At 40.1% G+C, this 16,378-nt stretch overlaps 1 protein-coding gene across 1 annotated transcript in view; it reads left to right on the plus strand.

The window, feature by feature from the left end:
- The window catches only part of cdkal1 (CDK5 regulatory subunit associated protein 1-like 1), a 255,607-nt gene extending 240,791 nt beyond the window's left edge, over nt 1-14,816 (plus strand). Inside the window, exon 15 of the mRNA XM_026183920.1 lies at nt 13,053-14,816. Coding sequence (XP_026039705.1) covers nt 13,053-13,214 — 162 coding nt within the window. The 3' untranslated portion in view covers nt 13,215-14,816. The remainder of the gene's footprint in view (nt 1-13,052) is intronic.
- Nucleotides 14,817-16,378: the final 1,562 nt, after the last annotated feature.

The following is a 16,378-nucleotide window of genomic DNA, read 5'->3' on the forward strand; positions in this document are numbered from 1 at the left end:
AAACAGATATCGTCTTTCAAATATTCATATACAGTATACCAAAAACACACTTGTTCAAAAAATGAAGAACACCAGGTGATCACAGTATAACACAATATAAGGTAAACTTCAGGGATATCAATGTGTCAAGTTACAAAGTATAAATCACTGTGAGTCCATTATCCCTGCTCTGGTCCACTGGAGAGGCAAAAACAACACAACTCCCAAAAAGGGAAGTTTTGTGCATGTTGGCTACAGATCAGTGCTCTCTCCTTCTCCCTCCTGACTAATTTCTCTCTACTTTCGCTTTAGGCTAGTGTGTCAATGTGACCATACCTACAGCCCATTCAGGCTGCACAAGCAGACCTGCTCCTCCAGGATTGCACTTCTGCACATGCCTTCACAAGACGTTTTGTGTCTCAGCACAGTCTCAGGAGTGTGAAGGAGAGCTGGACATGACCATAGAAGGGCACTGAGCCAGCAACAAGGCATGGTATCTGCTGCTTTATGTGATGAGAAACAGGAGGAGACATAAAATGCATGCAGCAGGCTACTTGTGCATGTTTCTACTCAGCCTATCAGAATCGGCCTCCGTGAGGGCGGCATGAGGGTTCTTGGTCCTTTATTATGATCTGTGCACAGGAGTGCTCACTGCACGGTGCGAATATGTACACGGCACCGTATGCTAACACAGTAGGTTACATGTGTGCATGTTACTGAAGAATTTTGTAGGGTTCTGGTAGAGCTCCTCCTGCTCCTCCTTGTACAAAAGAGCAGATTTGGGTCTTGGTGCTTGGTTGATGCACTTTTACAGACCTGTCCAGCTGTTCTTGTGTACAGTATTTACTCCCTATACTTGAGACGGTGCTGGGAGACACAAAAAGCTTCTGGCGCCAATGAAAATGTCATACTGCAAGAAGTGGAACGCTTGTGCAATGTGAATGGGTTGCAGGTACTTTCCCATAATACCAAGAATGGCAAGAAAAGTAACAATGGTCTATGGCTCCAAAGACATTCTCCTTTTTTATTTTATTTTTTGGAGGTTTTGTTGTTGAGCCTCCTGTGCAACTGCTGTCACTTTAATTTGCACCAAAGCAGGTGAAAGTGACTTATGCTTCCAAAGTGGACACATATATATCCCTGAAGTTTAACTGACTCCACGATATACTTTCACGACCCAGTGTTCCCTTTTATTAAGACCACCTCACATGATGTGGTACTACTGGTTCCTGTTCTAATAGCCACTTGGTGGATAGTGCTCTGAACAAATCAGCTACAGCATCTTGGGAACAAGGTTTGTAGGTTGCTCTTTGTAAGCTACACTGTAAGCAAACTGATAGTTGTCCAAGGTGGAACAAATAGTGAACCTGAGACGGTGAGTTGTGTTGGAAGCAAATGTAATGTGCAGCAGGTACACCTAACAGATAATTACAGTCGCAAAAAAATGTTTAAAATCAGGATTAGGATGCGTTCATTGCTCATAAAGTGTGGTGTGGACTTCATCTTGCACTCAGTTCTTTATGTATTTTGCAAATCAGATGAAGGTTATATATTGTATCAGCAGTAAGTACAGAAATCTTGGTCTGCAAACTCTTTCTTGGGACTATGGATGTATTTGATCAAATACTGGGGTCTTGTCTTTTTCAATTAGTGAGAGGATCTATATCTCACTCTGTGCACTTTCTTTATCAAAACTATTAAAATTTTGTTTACAACACGCTATTCAAATTGTGTGCACTCAGCAACTGAGTCAGGTGTGTATTTATGTTTGTCCATAATTTGAATCCATGCTCAGTCCTGTAGTTTAGGAAGAAGCCCCAGTGTATCATCCGTGAGATAAGTAATTTCAGATAAGCTGCAGGCCGGCTAAACTGTCCTTTTCAACACACACACACACACACACGCACATGTACACACACACGCACATGTACACACAAAACCATGTTAATGTATCTGTTTCACTGCATGTTATTTTTCACTCTGACTAGCTATAGCTTATAGCTCAGGACATGGAGCCACAGAGCAGAATATGATACACTTTCTAATTTCACACTCCATCAGCCTTTACTGCCAGACGTAGAGGGAGGGGAAGAAAGGAACAGACAGAGACATGGTGGGAGGGGGCATGGATGAAGAGGAAAGCAAGCAGAAAGAGAAATGGAGAGCAGAAACTGAGATAAAAAAGAAAGGGAAAAGAAGGATTTCACAGGAAGCCAAGTGGCACGTCACTCAGCAGTAAAAAGTTCAGAAGAGGAGACTAGGCCTTGTAAAACTACTAGCTTTATGAATCCCGCAGGTCATCCAGCACACAAGCATTCGCCCCTCACCCAGCTTCATTCTCAAACGCTTGCAGTCTTCCAAAAGAAAATCTTACACAATAATCCAGGCCTTATTTTGTTGGACACTAAAGAAACATGTGGATTGCCCATAAATTCATACACACACACATCAGATCACACTTCAAGATAGATGAACCAAAATCACCTCAGGCAGCACTAAAAGAAAATGAAAAAACAAAAAAACAACACACCAGTAATCCCTTCAAAAATGAAACGATGGGCCTGTATAGAGCCAGTTTACCCAAACGTCTACTGGTAACTTGTTTTCTCGAAAACCTCTGTAGAGGAGGCAGTTACACTCCAGCATCCCTAAGCTTGATTAAACTCGGATTCATGGAACTTTGACTCATTTTAACGAGACGGGCACTGTTAGATGTCCATACTTGATCGTTATCACTAAGTAATGGTTAAAAACAAACAGGGCTGCACATATATAAATGGTGTAAATAGTGCAACACAGACTAATTGTGGGTCGATTGTGCTAACTTTTGGAAATATTCACATATTGAATGCCCATTCAGATCCAGCAACAACCCAGCACTCTACCTGCACACTGTTTTTCATGCTTAATGGGCAAATACATATATTTCCAGCTATTCCCTTACCCAAGGTGAAATTCTGGAATTTTTTAAGGTGAGAAGGGAGATAAGGTCACTGAGAAGTAGAAGAGAATTTATGTTAAGAGGTTGAGTTTGACAGAAGGAAGAAGAGAGAGAATCTTTTGGAATTGCAGTAGCTGAATAGGAAACATTGATTTTTTATTTTTTATTTTTATTTTTTTTATATCCCTTTGCAAACAAAACTGCTGCTGTGAAGGTTTTTGAGTTTGACTGTCTTGACTTGAGCAAGTCAAGGACTTAGCAAATGACAACAAAATGTAGAGAATTTATTTGGAGAAGTATCAAATGAACTGAAGGAAGGCAACTAAGAAATCAAGCTAAAAGACAAACAGAGGCAAACATTAGTGTTTGTCTTAATTAAATATTGTGTCTGAACTTGAAAAGTTCCGTTTATGCTTCTCTGCTTTCCATGGTGTATTTGCAATTAAGCACTGAGTTATATTAAGTAAAATCTCCAGTGATACTGACGATCTGCAATCCTGATGACCTGCATTGTCAGCTCTTAATGGTACTGAGTTGCACTTAAGCGGAGCGTAGTAATCGACCTACTCTCTGTGAAAAACAATAGTGTCTGGAAAAGACAGGCTTATTGTACGAGTATACAAAATGTTTTCCCATTTTGTTGAGTCTATTAAAAATTCCAAAGTTAAGAAAAAACATATATAAATATAGCAGGTGAACAGTATCTGAAAGCTATATTCTTTATAAATCCACTAAATACCTGACACATGACCCGAGAGATGCATCTGACCCTTCACTTGATACAGTTGACCTACTGTTCACTGAAGCCTCATCAGAAGTGGTTTCAAGAAGCCATTCTGTAAGAAACAGTAATGGGGTAGAAGCACAGTGGCAGCAGGTGGAGTTCGTTATGGAGTGATTAATTAAAATTTGGATTTTTTTTGGTTTATATTGTTTTCAATGTGTACAAATGAGGTCGAGAGAGAGGTGCAACAGTGAGTGTCTGCAGCTGAGTCCACTGCAGAAAAAGGTGGAGTAAGAGACGAACGAGTGATTGCAGTAAGGCGCATATTCACTCCTGTGTCTTGTGGCAGGGTCTATAATTGCAGGCTTATGGCAAAAGGAAAAAAAGAGCAGGATAAGAGACTGTGTGTGATGACGTGCATGATAGCTGGATGGCTGATAGAAGGAAAGAATCTGAGCTTTGTCGTTTCATCTAGGATGCAGAGGAGCAATGTAAGGCAAAAAAACCAAGAAAAAGAAAGTGGCAGATAAGTGGGTGGTTGGGATTGGCAGGGGAAAGGACTGAGGTCTGTAATGTCCAAAGTGAGATGTCTTTCATGTCAGAAATGGAGAGTAATGAATGCACAAAAGCCAGCATGTAGTGATGTGTGTGAGGACAAAGCATCATGGCCAGATGGATAGATGGATGCATTTATTGAAGAATAGGATATGAAAGCCTGCGTGGATAGCTGGGAAAAAGCGACAGATATATTTGGATGAATGTGGCTTAGTTGCCCAAAACTGGTGAATGAGTTGGTTTAATAGGTGCAGAGATGTGTGAATATATCAACAATGTATTACAGTTACGGATGGATGTGTAATGTGGATAAATTAATAGTGATCCAAAAGCATCCCCAAATTTTTTTGCAAAGAATATGTGTCTGTGACGATGCTTTTATGGACCAGATGAGGCAAAATCCACAGAAAACACAAAACCTCTGTTGGACGTTTTGGTTTTATTGTGTAACTAATCCCAAAGTGTAGTAAATTGTGTTTTTTTGCTTTAAACACTGGACAAGAAACACTTTTGATTTTCTACAGAGAGAGGAAGATCATCACCTTATGTATAGATCTTTTTGTGTGTATTGTTGAACCTCATGTCGGCCACCTTAAGATCTATAAACTGCTAAGTGTGCTTTTTTCCCACCATGTAATAAAAAGCATTAATGACACCATACTTTTTCTTTTATTGAGATGGATCACATCTTCCTTCTCTTTCCCGGTCTCTCGCTCTGTTACTCTCTCTACACCTGTTAGTCCTTCATTCACACAAATAGCACTTTCAACATGAGGGGAAGGACAGTAATGAGTCTTTTGGTGAGACACAATAGCAAAGAAAGCACATCATGGTGAAGGAAAAAGTTTCTTCACCAGTCCTCATCTGCAGACGAAATTAAGGGGTTGAATGAGAGAGAGAGAGAGAGAGAGAGACTGGAAAATAAAGCAGGAATGATGGCGAGAGAGTGAGTGAGATGGAGAGATCAAGACTCAGAGAAGGAGCTTGGAGTGCCATATAATAATCAGCTCTTTTCACAGCATATTTCCTCAAGAAGACCAAGAGAATAGAGAGGGAGAAGAAAACTGCTCTGCTCCCTCAAGAGAGTAAATTGACAGCTTGTATGGAAGGCAGAATGTAAAAGGGAGAGATCTGGAGGAGGGAAGGAGGGAAGAATCTAGGTAGTGAACAATGTTCCTCCATAACCACAAATTGGCAGGATAACAGAAATGGAGTTGAAATTTGCCAGCTTTTTCTCTCTCTCCTTCTTTACGTTCGATGTAAATTCCCAGTAAGAGAAGGCATCTGGTCAGTTTGTAGTTTTTGAAATACATCTTCTAAATGCAACTAGAAAAAAAGGGGTTTTAGTACAGAGCGTGTGGGTGGGATTGCCTTTGCTTTGCATCATAGTGTTTATAGCACGTAAACTCAGACACACTTGCATATAGCAGTAGTCAATGGTAAAAGAAAGCTTATACACACATGTTGATTATTATACGTACACATTTCTAAGCACATACTTGCTTATGCTGTCTTCCCCAGTGTGCCTGGCAGACTCTGACTGGCCGCGGGCTGTATGAGGTGCTTCTGTTTTGTTTATGTGATGATTGCGTGTGTGTAAAAGAAGCAGTGGTGATGCACACAGACACGGAGCTCGCACAAAAGTCAGTATTTCTCTGTAGGAGTTCATTTTCCTTTATTTGTTCCTCCGGACTGACGTGCAATTGTTGTGAGTTCTTGCTTTGATGTTGCGTTATCCTCACGTGTTGTCATCTGCTTTGTCAAGAAAGAAGCCAAAATCAAAGATCGGGATGTAATTTTTGGTCAGGGAGCGGTTAATCCTCTGAAATTGGTCTATTTTTAAACCTTGTATTTAAAATGTCAAAGGGTTTTTGCTTGGCCTTTGCTCCACTTTGTTTGCTCTAATAGCAGATCATTTGTTTTGCCTTGAAAACAGCAGGGATCGTTATTTTTTTAAGCATTTCGTTTAGCGTGTCAAGTTACATTACAGCGGCTCCACTTCAGAGCCAAATGTTACGCCATCAAAATATCAGTCAGGTGTGTTTTCTGTGTTCCAGCCTAACATGTCAGATTGCATTGCAAATCCTCATTCTGCCTCATAATGTCAAAGAGTTCAAACAGCTTTTAATGTTTGAACCATGGGTAGAAAAAGTAAATGCAAAAAAACCTGTTCAGTTTAGAGCAGTCTTTATGTTTTTGCATGCTTTCATAGCCATAACCAAGCGTGGGCATTGTAAACAAACACCACTACATTTTTAAGTGTCTCATCCATGTCTTGTGTTTTATTTAGAAGTGTGTCCTCCTCTTGAGCGTGGCGTGTCATTTCGGTGTTACAGACGCTGCATAGAAAAGGATTACTGATCACCTTTTATCCTATGATGCAATATTTCTGTTCAGATAGAAAGCGTTTCTTCCAGGATGACAGAGCAAGGCAGAAGTGGGGATGGGGGGCAGAAGGCAATGATTTGATGGCAGTAATATGTGTCAAAAAGTTGTTGATTTATGAGATTTGTCCATTTTTTTATTTGTATTTTACACAGCGACCCAACAAGTTCATTTACGTGAGAGCTATTAACTACTTTAACCGTTTTCTTTTTTTGGAAATTTAAAACCGAATATACTAAAAGCATAAAATAATGCAAGTGGATATACGTAGTGGACACAAGGAATGCAAATTAGTACAAAGACTGAGACACGTCAGTGCTAAGACAGCACAGTCAAATAGATAAAACAGGGAAATTAAAGAAACATCTTTATCAAACTGACAACTTAATGTAGCACCAATGATAACACAGGCGTTTCCAGGGAGACACAAAAATTGAGCAATACAGCTACGCTTTCTGACATGTCAGCTCGTTTTCCAACACCACTAACAAGTCCAGCATCTTCAAAAGCTATAAAGCATTGAACAGCAAGGTGGCTAAAGCATTATCCCAGCCCATCTTTTATTCTGTCTTTTTCTCCCCCCAACAAGAAAACATTCCCAAAACACCACTCGTGCTCTTGTCTTTTCTTTTGGCATGTTGTTTTCACCCTTTTCATGGAAACTGGCATATTTCTCTTGTGCGTTCTCTTTTTAGTGCTAGTCTTTTCACTTTAACACGGACCTTTTATCCCACCATTTGCTCATTTAAAATTTATGTGTGTATCTGCAAATGCTATTTTGCTGTTATGTCTGTGTACTTTTCCCAGTACCTGTAAACATGTGCCTTTTCCCCCCGTTTGTCTGTGTGTGACTGCCTGCCATGTGTTTGATCAGTCATGTGTTTGCACACCCAACACTATAGTGTAGCACATGTAGTGCTCTTCTGTATTTAGTTACAGTAACTGTAAACTGTGCAAACCATATGCGTTTGTCTCTTTGTGAACAGCTTTATAGACAAGTGTTGTATACACTCTATACAAGCAATGACTGTATGAAGACCAAGATGTGTGTGTCATGGTGTTTTAATGACAAGTTATCATTAGCACTGCAGTGATAGAAGCTGGTTAGGACTTGAGTGTCCGTACCAAATCTCTTGAGATCATTTTGATTAAAGTTAATGTCTATCAGTGTGGTAATTATGTTACAAATTACATTCCAATACACATTGTTTGCTTGGACACAAGTCCTTCTGACATCTTACTCTACAACAGTGGAAACAACAACACAATTAAAAAAAACACACACACATAAAAATCACAGCAAACTCTTGAAAACACTGTTTTATAGACTGTTTTTAGAATAGAACTGATTAGTTTCCATTGATTGGCTGTGGTTTTCTGAGCCATAGTGGGATAAAAGTGATTCTGCACAAAAGCTGAATACAGTTTGGCCCAAAAATTTTTTTGACAGTGACGCAGTTTTTACACTGAGGGATTGTGGTGTTCAGGCCTTTCTTAAGAGGTTCACTCAAAAGTAATTGGGCAGATTAGCATAAATTAACAAAACACTGAGTTGACTAAGCAGTTTATAAATTGATGGACTGATTGATGTATCGTCCATCAAGAGTCCTTTGGAGGCAAAGGCTACTTTAAGTGTGGTACTCACTTAAAGGCCTGAAGTGCAGTTAGCCACTGTGGAAAGTTGATTTATTGATATAAATGATGACATTTTGACTAGAGAGTATGGATATCAGTAATAATAACCTCCAAAATTGATGGAAAAATGTCAAAAGTGAATGGCTAACTTTAACCAAGTTAAGTAAATGCGAAAAGTTGACTAGTGATAGTTTAGTTACAGAAAGCTTGTCAAGAAATAGCATCCTTATCAGTAGTGGTGATTTGCAGACATTTTTTAGTAAGAACTACGGTTTCCCCTGGGGTTGGGAGCTTGGCAAAGGCAGGAGGGTCACACTACACTGCCAGCCCTCAGGAGCATAGTGCTAGTGCTCTAGCTTTGCTGCCCTGAGACTTTCATACATTAGGGTAAATCACTCTTTCCATCTTTGGTTTTAGATTAATGACCTTTTGGTGAGAAAAAGAAAAATTTGCAATTCCTCCTTTTTCCCCAACTGTCCCTATTTTCTGTTGTAAATACAGCTACAGCACACTGTGATTGTCATTATGGCTTTGTTGAATCAGCCGTGACTAAGGAGCCTGTTACAGTATCTGTTTATACGCGCACGCACCAACTTCCATGGTCTGTGTGTGTCTAGAGTGACACTGACAGCTGGTGAGGATCATGTGAGAAATGTGACCATTGTGCACTGTGCTTCCTGGCTCTCGTGATGTGTTGTGCATTTCACAGTGTGTGTTTTTGTGCGAATATGTCAGTGTATTGGCAAAGGCTGCAGCAGACGCGCAGGCAGATTTTGTTTTAAAAAAGGTGCATATGTGGAACTGAAGCAAGAGTTTTCGTTTTCTTTTTTTTCCCCCGCTCGCTCTCTCTTTCTTTTTCTCCAAGAAACATACATTTGAGAAGCCTTAGACCTTGAGGGAAAAGTATCTAGCTGTGCTAGGCAGTCTGTACTCCTGGTGTAGTGTTAGATGATTTTCAGGGGGATTATTTTGCTGTGTTTTACTGCTGTGAGCAGAGAGACAGACATTATCTACCACAGGTCTCCACATGTGCACACACACTCACTCACAAATGCCAGCTGTCTTTCTCACAGAAATGCACAAACTCAGCATGCCAGCTAGCAGGTGGTAAACTATCACTGAAAGCCACATCTCTTTTTTGGGGGTGGGGGCTCCCGTTCTTGTGCTTCTCATTTCTTCTCAGTTTTTCCTTCTCTCCTTTCTGCTCTTCTGCTCCGCTGCTTCCTACTGTGCTGACACGCACCTACTGGCACTTGGATTTTCACTTATCCCTCTTACTAGTAATAGATTTTCGACTGTAGTGTTCAGTGTCTCTTCTGGCACCCCATTGTTAAAAGACACCTGCAGAGAGACAGATAAATAGAAGCATAGAGGAGAAGGTGGTGGACTTTGCCCACAGCATATTTATTTCTCTTGCATTAGTCCTTTACGCTTTATAAACTTCTTCTTTTGTCACAGTGGTAATTAAATATTTACTTTGTCTTGTAACTTTTTCCTCATCTGCCATGTCTTTTCTTTTAAAACCTATCCGTGACAGGATGACCCACGCACCCGCCGTTGCAAGGTGATGGGTCTTTATTGATAAGGGTTTTTTGGGCACACACGCTTATCAGCTGCCTCTCTGCCCGGTGTGGTATGCATCGCAAAACTATCACTACTATCCCTAATAATACTATATTACCATACTAACAATACTTAGCATTTATCTTCATAGAAAAGAACTTTATAAATATGATGTTCTGGATGAGAGAGGATGGGCGATCCAAATCTGAATGAGGTTCATCCATCATGATGCAATTCTCACAGTCATGAGGCAAGTGGCTCAGTGGCAAGTGTGTCTTGCACCTTTATTGTTTTCAAGCATCTTTAAAAACAAAACAGCGTATCACTTTGCCATTAGCGAGTCAAGCTGTGATCCTAACATTAAGCAAATGTTGATGCGTCAGCTAGACGACTGTTACAGATTCTCTCTCGACTCATTGTTTGAAGTTACTGTAAGTGACTTAGAGATGTGTCACCTAGGCGTTGTCGGTTATAGTATCCATTCACCATTGTGTGCCCGTAACAGAGGAACCCATTCATGGCAGTGTGTTCAGGAAAAGAGTGGGTGGCAAGGTAGCATTCACAACCTCCAGCAAGTAGAGGGGAGCGAGAGTAATGCGGAGGATAGAGAGGCAGAGGACAAGACACTGTGCAGCTGCTCACTCACGCAGCCATGTGCGTGCAAGACGTGTAGGCGTGCAACGATGCTCAGTTTCATATGAATGTATAGTGTACATGCAGGTAGGTGTTTGTAGTCAACAAAGTTTGCCATTGTTTTGCTTTCAGTCCTTGGGTAAAAATATCTTAGTATGTTTGTATGTAAAGTCTATTTTGGAATTTTTCTTTGTTGGCCTAATAACAAAAGCTTGAAAGGTACAGAAAATTGGAAACACCACATATTACGTGTTAAAGAGACGTGGAATATGAAGATGATGGCGTATTTTAAAGCAACGTACATGAACAAGGACATTTGGATCGATTGTCTCCCCGTCTTCCTCTTCTTGCAATTTGTTTAAGGCTGAAATTAAAAGTACCACACCGTGAAGGATTATTTATTTATAAATCAATCATTTAATTAGCCTAGCTTCAAATCACACCTAAGGTCTCCGTTCTCATACATTACGATAAAATCGTATAAATGTGTAATCAAACAGAATGGTGATCAATGACGGTGGGTGGAGGCCAGGGAGAAATTGGCCTAGTCATTAATAGTCAGTGTTACTAACTGAATTATTACAGCTATCAAGGCCTGAAACGAGTTTTTGATGTTTTTCTCACCACAAACTGCATTTTTGAACGTCACATGATCATGCACATTGTTGAAATGTTTCATGCCAAACATGGAAATTGCTAAATCTAACTTTTAAAAAATGCTTTGAATCAGGAGTGGGTAACCTGACTAAAATAATGAGATAACAAATGTAAATGAAGGATTGCACACTGAACATATATTACATATTTAAATATTAGAAATCAGTCTAACGGATTAACGCCTTTTATGAACATTCCCAAAATATGAAATGCTACAATCAGACAGTAGTTGGAGACTGCGGCACGACCAAAACTTTTGCAGTCGTGTGCAATGAACTTGCACTGTTGCTACCTTTGAAATGGTTTCTTCAACAACAGGGACCAGGTCTGACCACTCAAAGGTGGTCAGGCTGGCTTTTCTTTGCATTCTGTCTGAGATAATATAGTTAATTAAACTGGTGAAACTTGCAAATCTATTGCCGTCTATATACAGACATTAAGTACTTGTATTCAGTCTTAATTTCCCCACAAATAGTGACTTAGTTACTCCAGGACAGCAGTTTAACTGCAAAATGACATAACTGTTTGGCAACCTTACTTTTGTATAGCAATGTAATTGGAATACAACCAGTTGGCAACCAGCTAAGTCGAGTCCACTGCTGCAGAGATGTGGTGACGAGTTGGGCTCATCCGTGCAGGCTGACTCAGACTAATGGCAACGTGTTGGCAATCTGTCTCAGATTCATTGCAGTTGGTACAAATTGGACTGAGATTGTTTGGAGACAAGTTTCCTCTGCTGTCATCTTGCAATCATCAGTGTTTTCGCAGAGGTTGAGTGTAGCAGTAGTTGTGTTGACCAGAGGTTTAGGGTGTTGAGGTCTGAGCCATATAGTATATCACCATTTTTATCAACATCAAATTTACTAACATATTGCCAATTGTCTGATTATACAGCACTGTATGTGCCACTGATGAAGAACACTATCTGTAGCCATTTGCATCCTCTTATTGATTTTAGGAGGTTGCTTTGTTCTTTATTTTAGGATATTAATATTGTAGGCTGAATTGATAGCTGTAGCAGAGCAGTATCATTTCACTGTAATACAAATGCAGTCACTGTCTTTTTATCACAGTCTTGCTTCAGCCGTGCTGCTATAACACCATCACATCAGTCGTCTTTCCTCATGTCAATCCAGGCTTCTCTAACTACATAACAGTGCACCTTCTCAACATCAGCTCCATTCAATAGACAGCACTCTGCAGTAATTGGATCACTACAAAACTGCATTAACTGCTTACACAGAGATAATAGCATCATAATTGAAATGCACTCATTTGCATAAGCAAATGGCCAGTTTTTATGAATGCTTTCATCCGCAAAGTATTAAAACAAGCACTGCATTTTAAATTCACTTTATTATTGTTTTCCTTTCCACATGAAACTGAGTTCTAGAGAGGAAACAGATGGAGAGAGACAGAAGGTGTAAGGAAGAGACAGCAGTGAGCAAGCAGAGGAAGTGATAAATCCCTGTCATTATCATCATGCCAGCATCCATAGATATATTTCAAAATGTACACAGTAATCAACACGTATGATCTATGAATGGATTTATTTCTTTTTATTTTTTGATATTTCTTTTGGGGCTTGCCTCACATCTGTCCAGGAACTGCAGTTAAAAAATTATTTAGTTGGCTGAAGTGTCATATTTAAAGAAATAGCTTGTGTGTGCTGTGGAATAGACTCAAAGACAGCTGGGGTTTGGTCCTTAAATGCTCTTCTTTATCTTTTTCACTGTGCTGTCAAGCCTTCTTTGATTTGTGACTGTGGCCAGCTGATTTATTTTAAAGATGATTCCACCAGAATTACACGATATGAACTCAGTATCAAGCTCTGTGTGTCTGCATAGGAGATGGGTTTTCACATATCACAGATGATGCTAAAATTAAATCATTTAAACTACCAATCGTTACAAATAGTGCAGAAAAAACTCTCTGATTTGTGTTGGGATTCTTTTTAATCTGCTTGTTTTCCTCCCACAGGAACAAAAGGTCAATGGCGTCCATGTTTCTGCTCCCATGCCTTCTTCGTGCACCTTCTCCATTGGATCTAATAGTCTGGACAGAGAAATGCTGAAGAAGATTGGGATCGGGCTCGCGCTGGCAGCAGTCATCTTGGCTTATATTGTACAGAGAGTGTACTGAACAATGACTGTTGTGTGCGCGGTCTTTTTTATTGTAATGTCAATACCTTCTCTTGGCAGTCTATCGGCATGGTCAAACGGCTTCACCGAACACCTTTTATACCAGTCTTTTTGGTACAAATAATTCACCAGATTTAGGATTTCATTTAGAATATTTTTTAAGTGCTGATTACTTGTGACAGTGACAGTAGAGCCATTTCTTGCTTAGGAAAAAGGTAAAAGTGTGTTTTGTTTAGTTCTTACTGATGGCTACTGGTGCAGCTGTTACACAGATATTCAGTTGATCATACATTCAGGGCTTTACCATCAGTACGAGTCTGATCTGTCACTCTGCATCCTTTTAAATTGGAACGTGATTTAGCTTGGTTTATTTCATTTCGTGAAACTGAGTGATGATCTGTGTTATACTTTGATTAAAGTGTGTACAACTTCTTTTCACAGTATTTATTTTTGAAAGTGAGACATGAACATATTTTCAGAAAATGAATGTCATTTGTGTTGTTTTAAAATGTTAACCTTATGTTTCATTGTTCAAGAAGTGCTTTGTGTTTAGAGTTTTTCACAATAATTCATAGAATATTTGGCAGAGATGCCAGGCGAATTCTTACTGCTGGGATTCATTTATTATTGACACGCATTGTGTCACCACGCACACATTTTACAAGTAAGATGTAGTTGTTTGCTTCTAGCATACAAGGTTCCCTATATTCTCCAATAGGCCACCGTCACACAGGTCTAGAGAATGGTCAGAAACCCTCTGGCAACCACAGGCTGCAATAGAAAAATCCCCCACCAGTTGCCAAGTAGTTGCTGGCTGTTGCTGAGTGACATTGGTTGCAAAGAGGTATACAGTCCTGCACATCCTTGTAATTTCTTTGGTAACCGGCAAGCAGCCATTGTCACCTGTAGTTTCCATGGAAGATACCAGCTTGTCTCCAAACACACTCCTAACTGCTTGCCTAGCGGTAGTGAAACTGTAAAAGTTGCTCCTTTTAAACCTGTTGGTTAAAGGAATAAAGCACAGCTTTTACTTTGCCTCACCCTTTTTCCCACTTTCACTGCTGCTCAGCGACTAGATGGGGAGTGTTCCAGATATCAATCTAATGCCCGGATAAGCTATAGGTGACTAGCAATCTGCTAGCAACCAAAGCAAAGAGGTTTTTGGTGCAGCGCCCTCTTTGATACACATTTTCCCAAGCGATCTGTAGTTTCCAGAGGGTTACCAATTGGTCTCTAGGCATGTGTGGCTGACTTGCAGTGGTATCTAGCTGATTTCCTGCCATGCCAGTCTAAATAACGAGAATGATTCCACCTCCATCATTGATTCATAGGGTTCATAATTCACATGTGGACAAAATTCAAATAGTTGGATAGCAGCAGAAATCTCAAGGGCACCGATATCATACTACTGCTGGATTTTACCAAAACTTGCTTGTGTTTTTTTGTTTGTTTAGTTTTCCTCCCTTTCTATAACAGTGTAATTACCCTCCAACACAACTCTCTATACTTAGATTTTTTTGGGGGGGTTGTTGTCCCAACCATCCAGAATTGTTAAATAAAGGATAAAATCCATTTGCCATGAGTAAAATTGCCAAAGTGTTGATTGATTGACTGAGTCATTGAATTATTGATTGCTCGGTTGTTGTCATGCATAGAGTTTCCCTGTGTTGCTCTCTAATGTCAGGCTGTTTGGACCTACAGCTGTCCCAGTGCAAGCTCTAAAAACCCCAGACAGTTAATAATGCATGCCCCAATTTATGTGGCGCTTCACTGGGACGTGTCTCCACCAGGATGTCTGTATTTGTGTGTGTGTGTGCACCCTGTGCATATTTATTTCTAGTCACTCACTTAGCTTGTTTATGGGCTTGTGTCAAAAGTTGTGTGTGTCAGAAAATGCCTCTGCTGTCTGATGTCTTGTCTGTAGGGTCGTCCTGTGCTTAATTTAGCAGAAAGTCAGCATGTGTGCGTCTCTGTTTGTGCGTGCGTGTGTGTGTGCGTGCGCATGCTTTAGAACTGACAGGACTCATCGCTCTCTTATTCAAAAAGCCCTCTTGTTAGATATACAACTGCTTGTAGCCTACATACACGCAGGCTTTGTATTATCTAAGTAAATGATGCATGTCACACATTTTGTAGACAAACAGATACAAGCATGCACTCAGACTTTTTCTTCCCTAGTTGATGCATATTGCATGCACGCACACACATACACTCACAGCATATTGCAGCTTTGTAGTATATAGGCAAATGATGCATGCCAGGCAAACTTGTGCACAAACACAAGCACCAAAGCTTTGTATTACCTGATCAAATGATGCATGTCGTACACACGGACGCACACACTACCTTTTGTATTATGTGATCAAATGATGCGTGTAGCTGTGAAGCTTGTTACATCCATCCAGCAGTGCCCTATATTATTCTGCAGCCATCCATACTGTGCGACAGTTCTTTTGATGCTTTGTAAGCACATTTCCTGCTTGTGTATGTCAGTAACACTGCATTGTTCTCCAATGAAATATGGATTCAACGACACCCTTTATGTTTAGGAGATCATCACTTACTGTGAAATATTGAGGCGGGAGCCATCCACAGAAGATCATTATTCACTTCGCATCATTCACTTCAGTCGTTTCTAATAAAAGCGGCGGTTTCTGAATTCTTGTCTTACAGTTGCAGCTGTTGTCAATTTGTCATCTGTGATGTCCTCTTGGTTTGAAACGGAGAAACTTTGGACGCAAGACAAATGCAAGGGAGGCTGAACATTAACACACTTTTCGGTGTCGTCTCTCATTTGTTTATCATCTCAGTTCATTGATCTAAATGCTGTTTGGCCAGCATAAGAAAATGTTTTCAGGGGTACATCAAACTAAGGTCTTCTAATCCAAAATAAAACAATTTAAGAGATCTAAGATTCTATATGATCACACTTTAAGTCTTTGTTCTAGAGCTTGACAGTGATTTACTACAGGAAAAGTTACAATTAATATGTAGACCGCAGGGGGAAGAAAGAAGAAAGACGTCTCTGCATTTTCAACTGTACAAGTGGTAGCATGTGGGAGGCCAGCATACGCTCACTGTTTTCATGCTGCTACACAGTATGTCATCCCTTTGCAGCCCAAATTGTTGAGTCTGATAGGAAAAAAGGTCCTATACTCACTATCT

This window comes from Astatotilapia calliptera, chromosome 11 (genome assembly GCF_900246225.1).
Source record: "Astatotilapia calliptera chromosome 11, fAstCal1.2, whole genome shotgun sequence".
Taxonomy (NCBI): Eukaryota; Metazoa; Chordata; class Actinopteri; order Cichliformes; family Cichlidae; genus Astatotilapia; species Astatotilapia calliptera.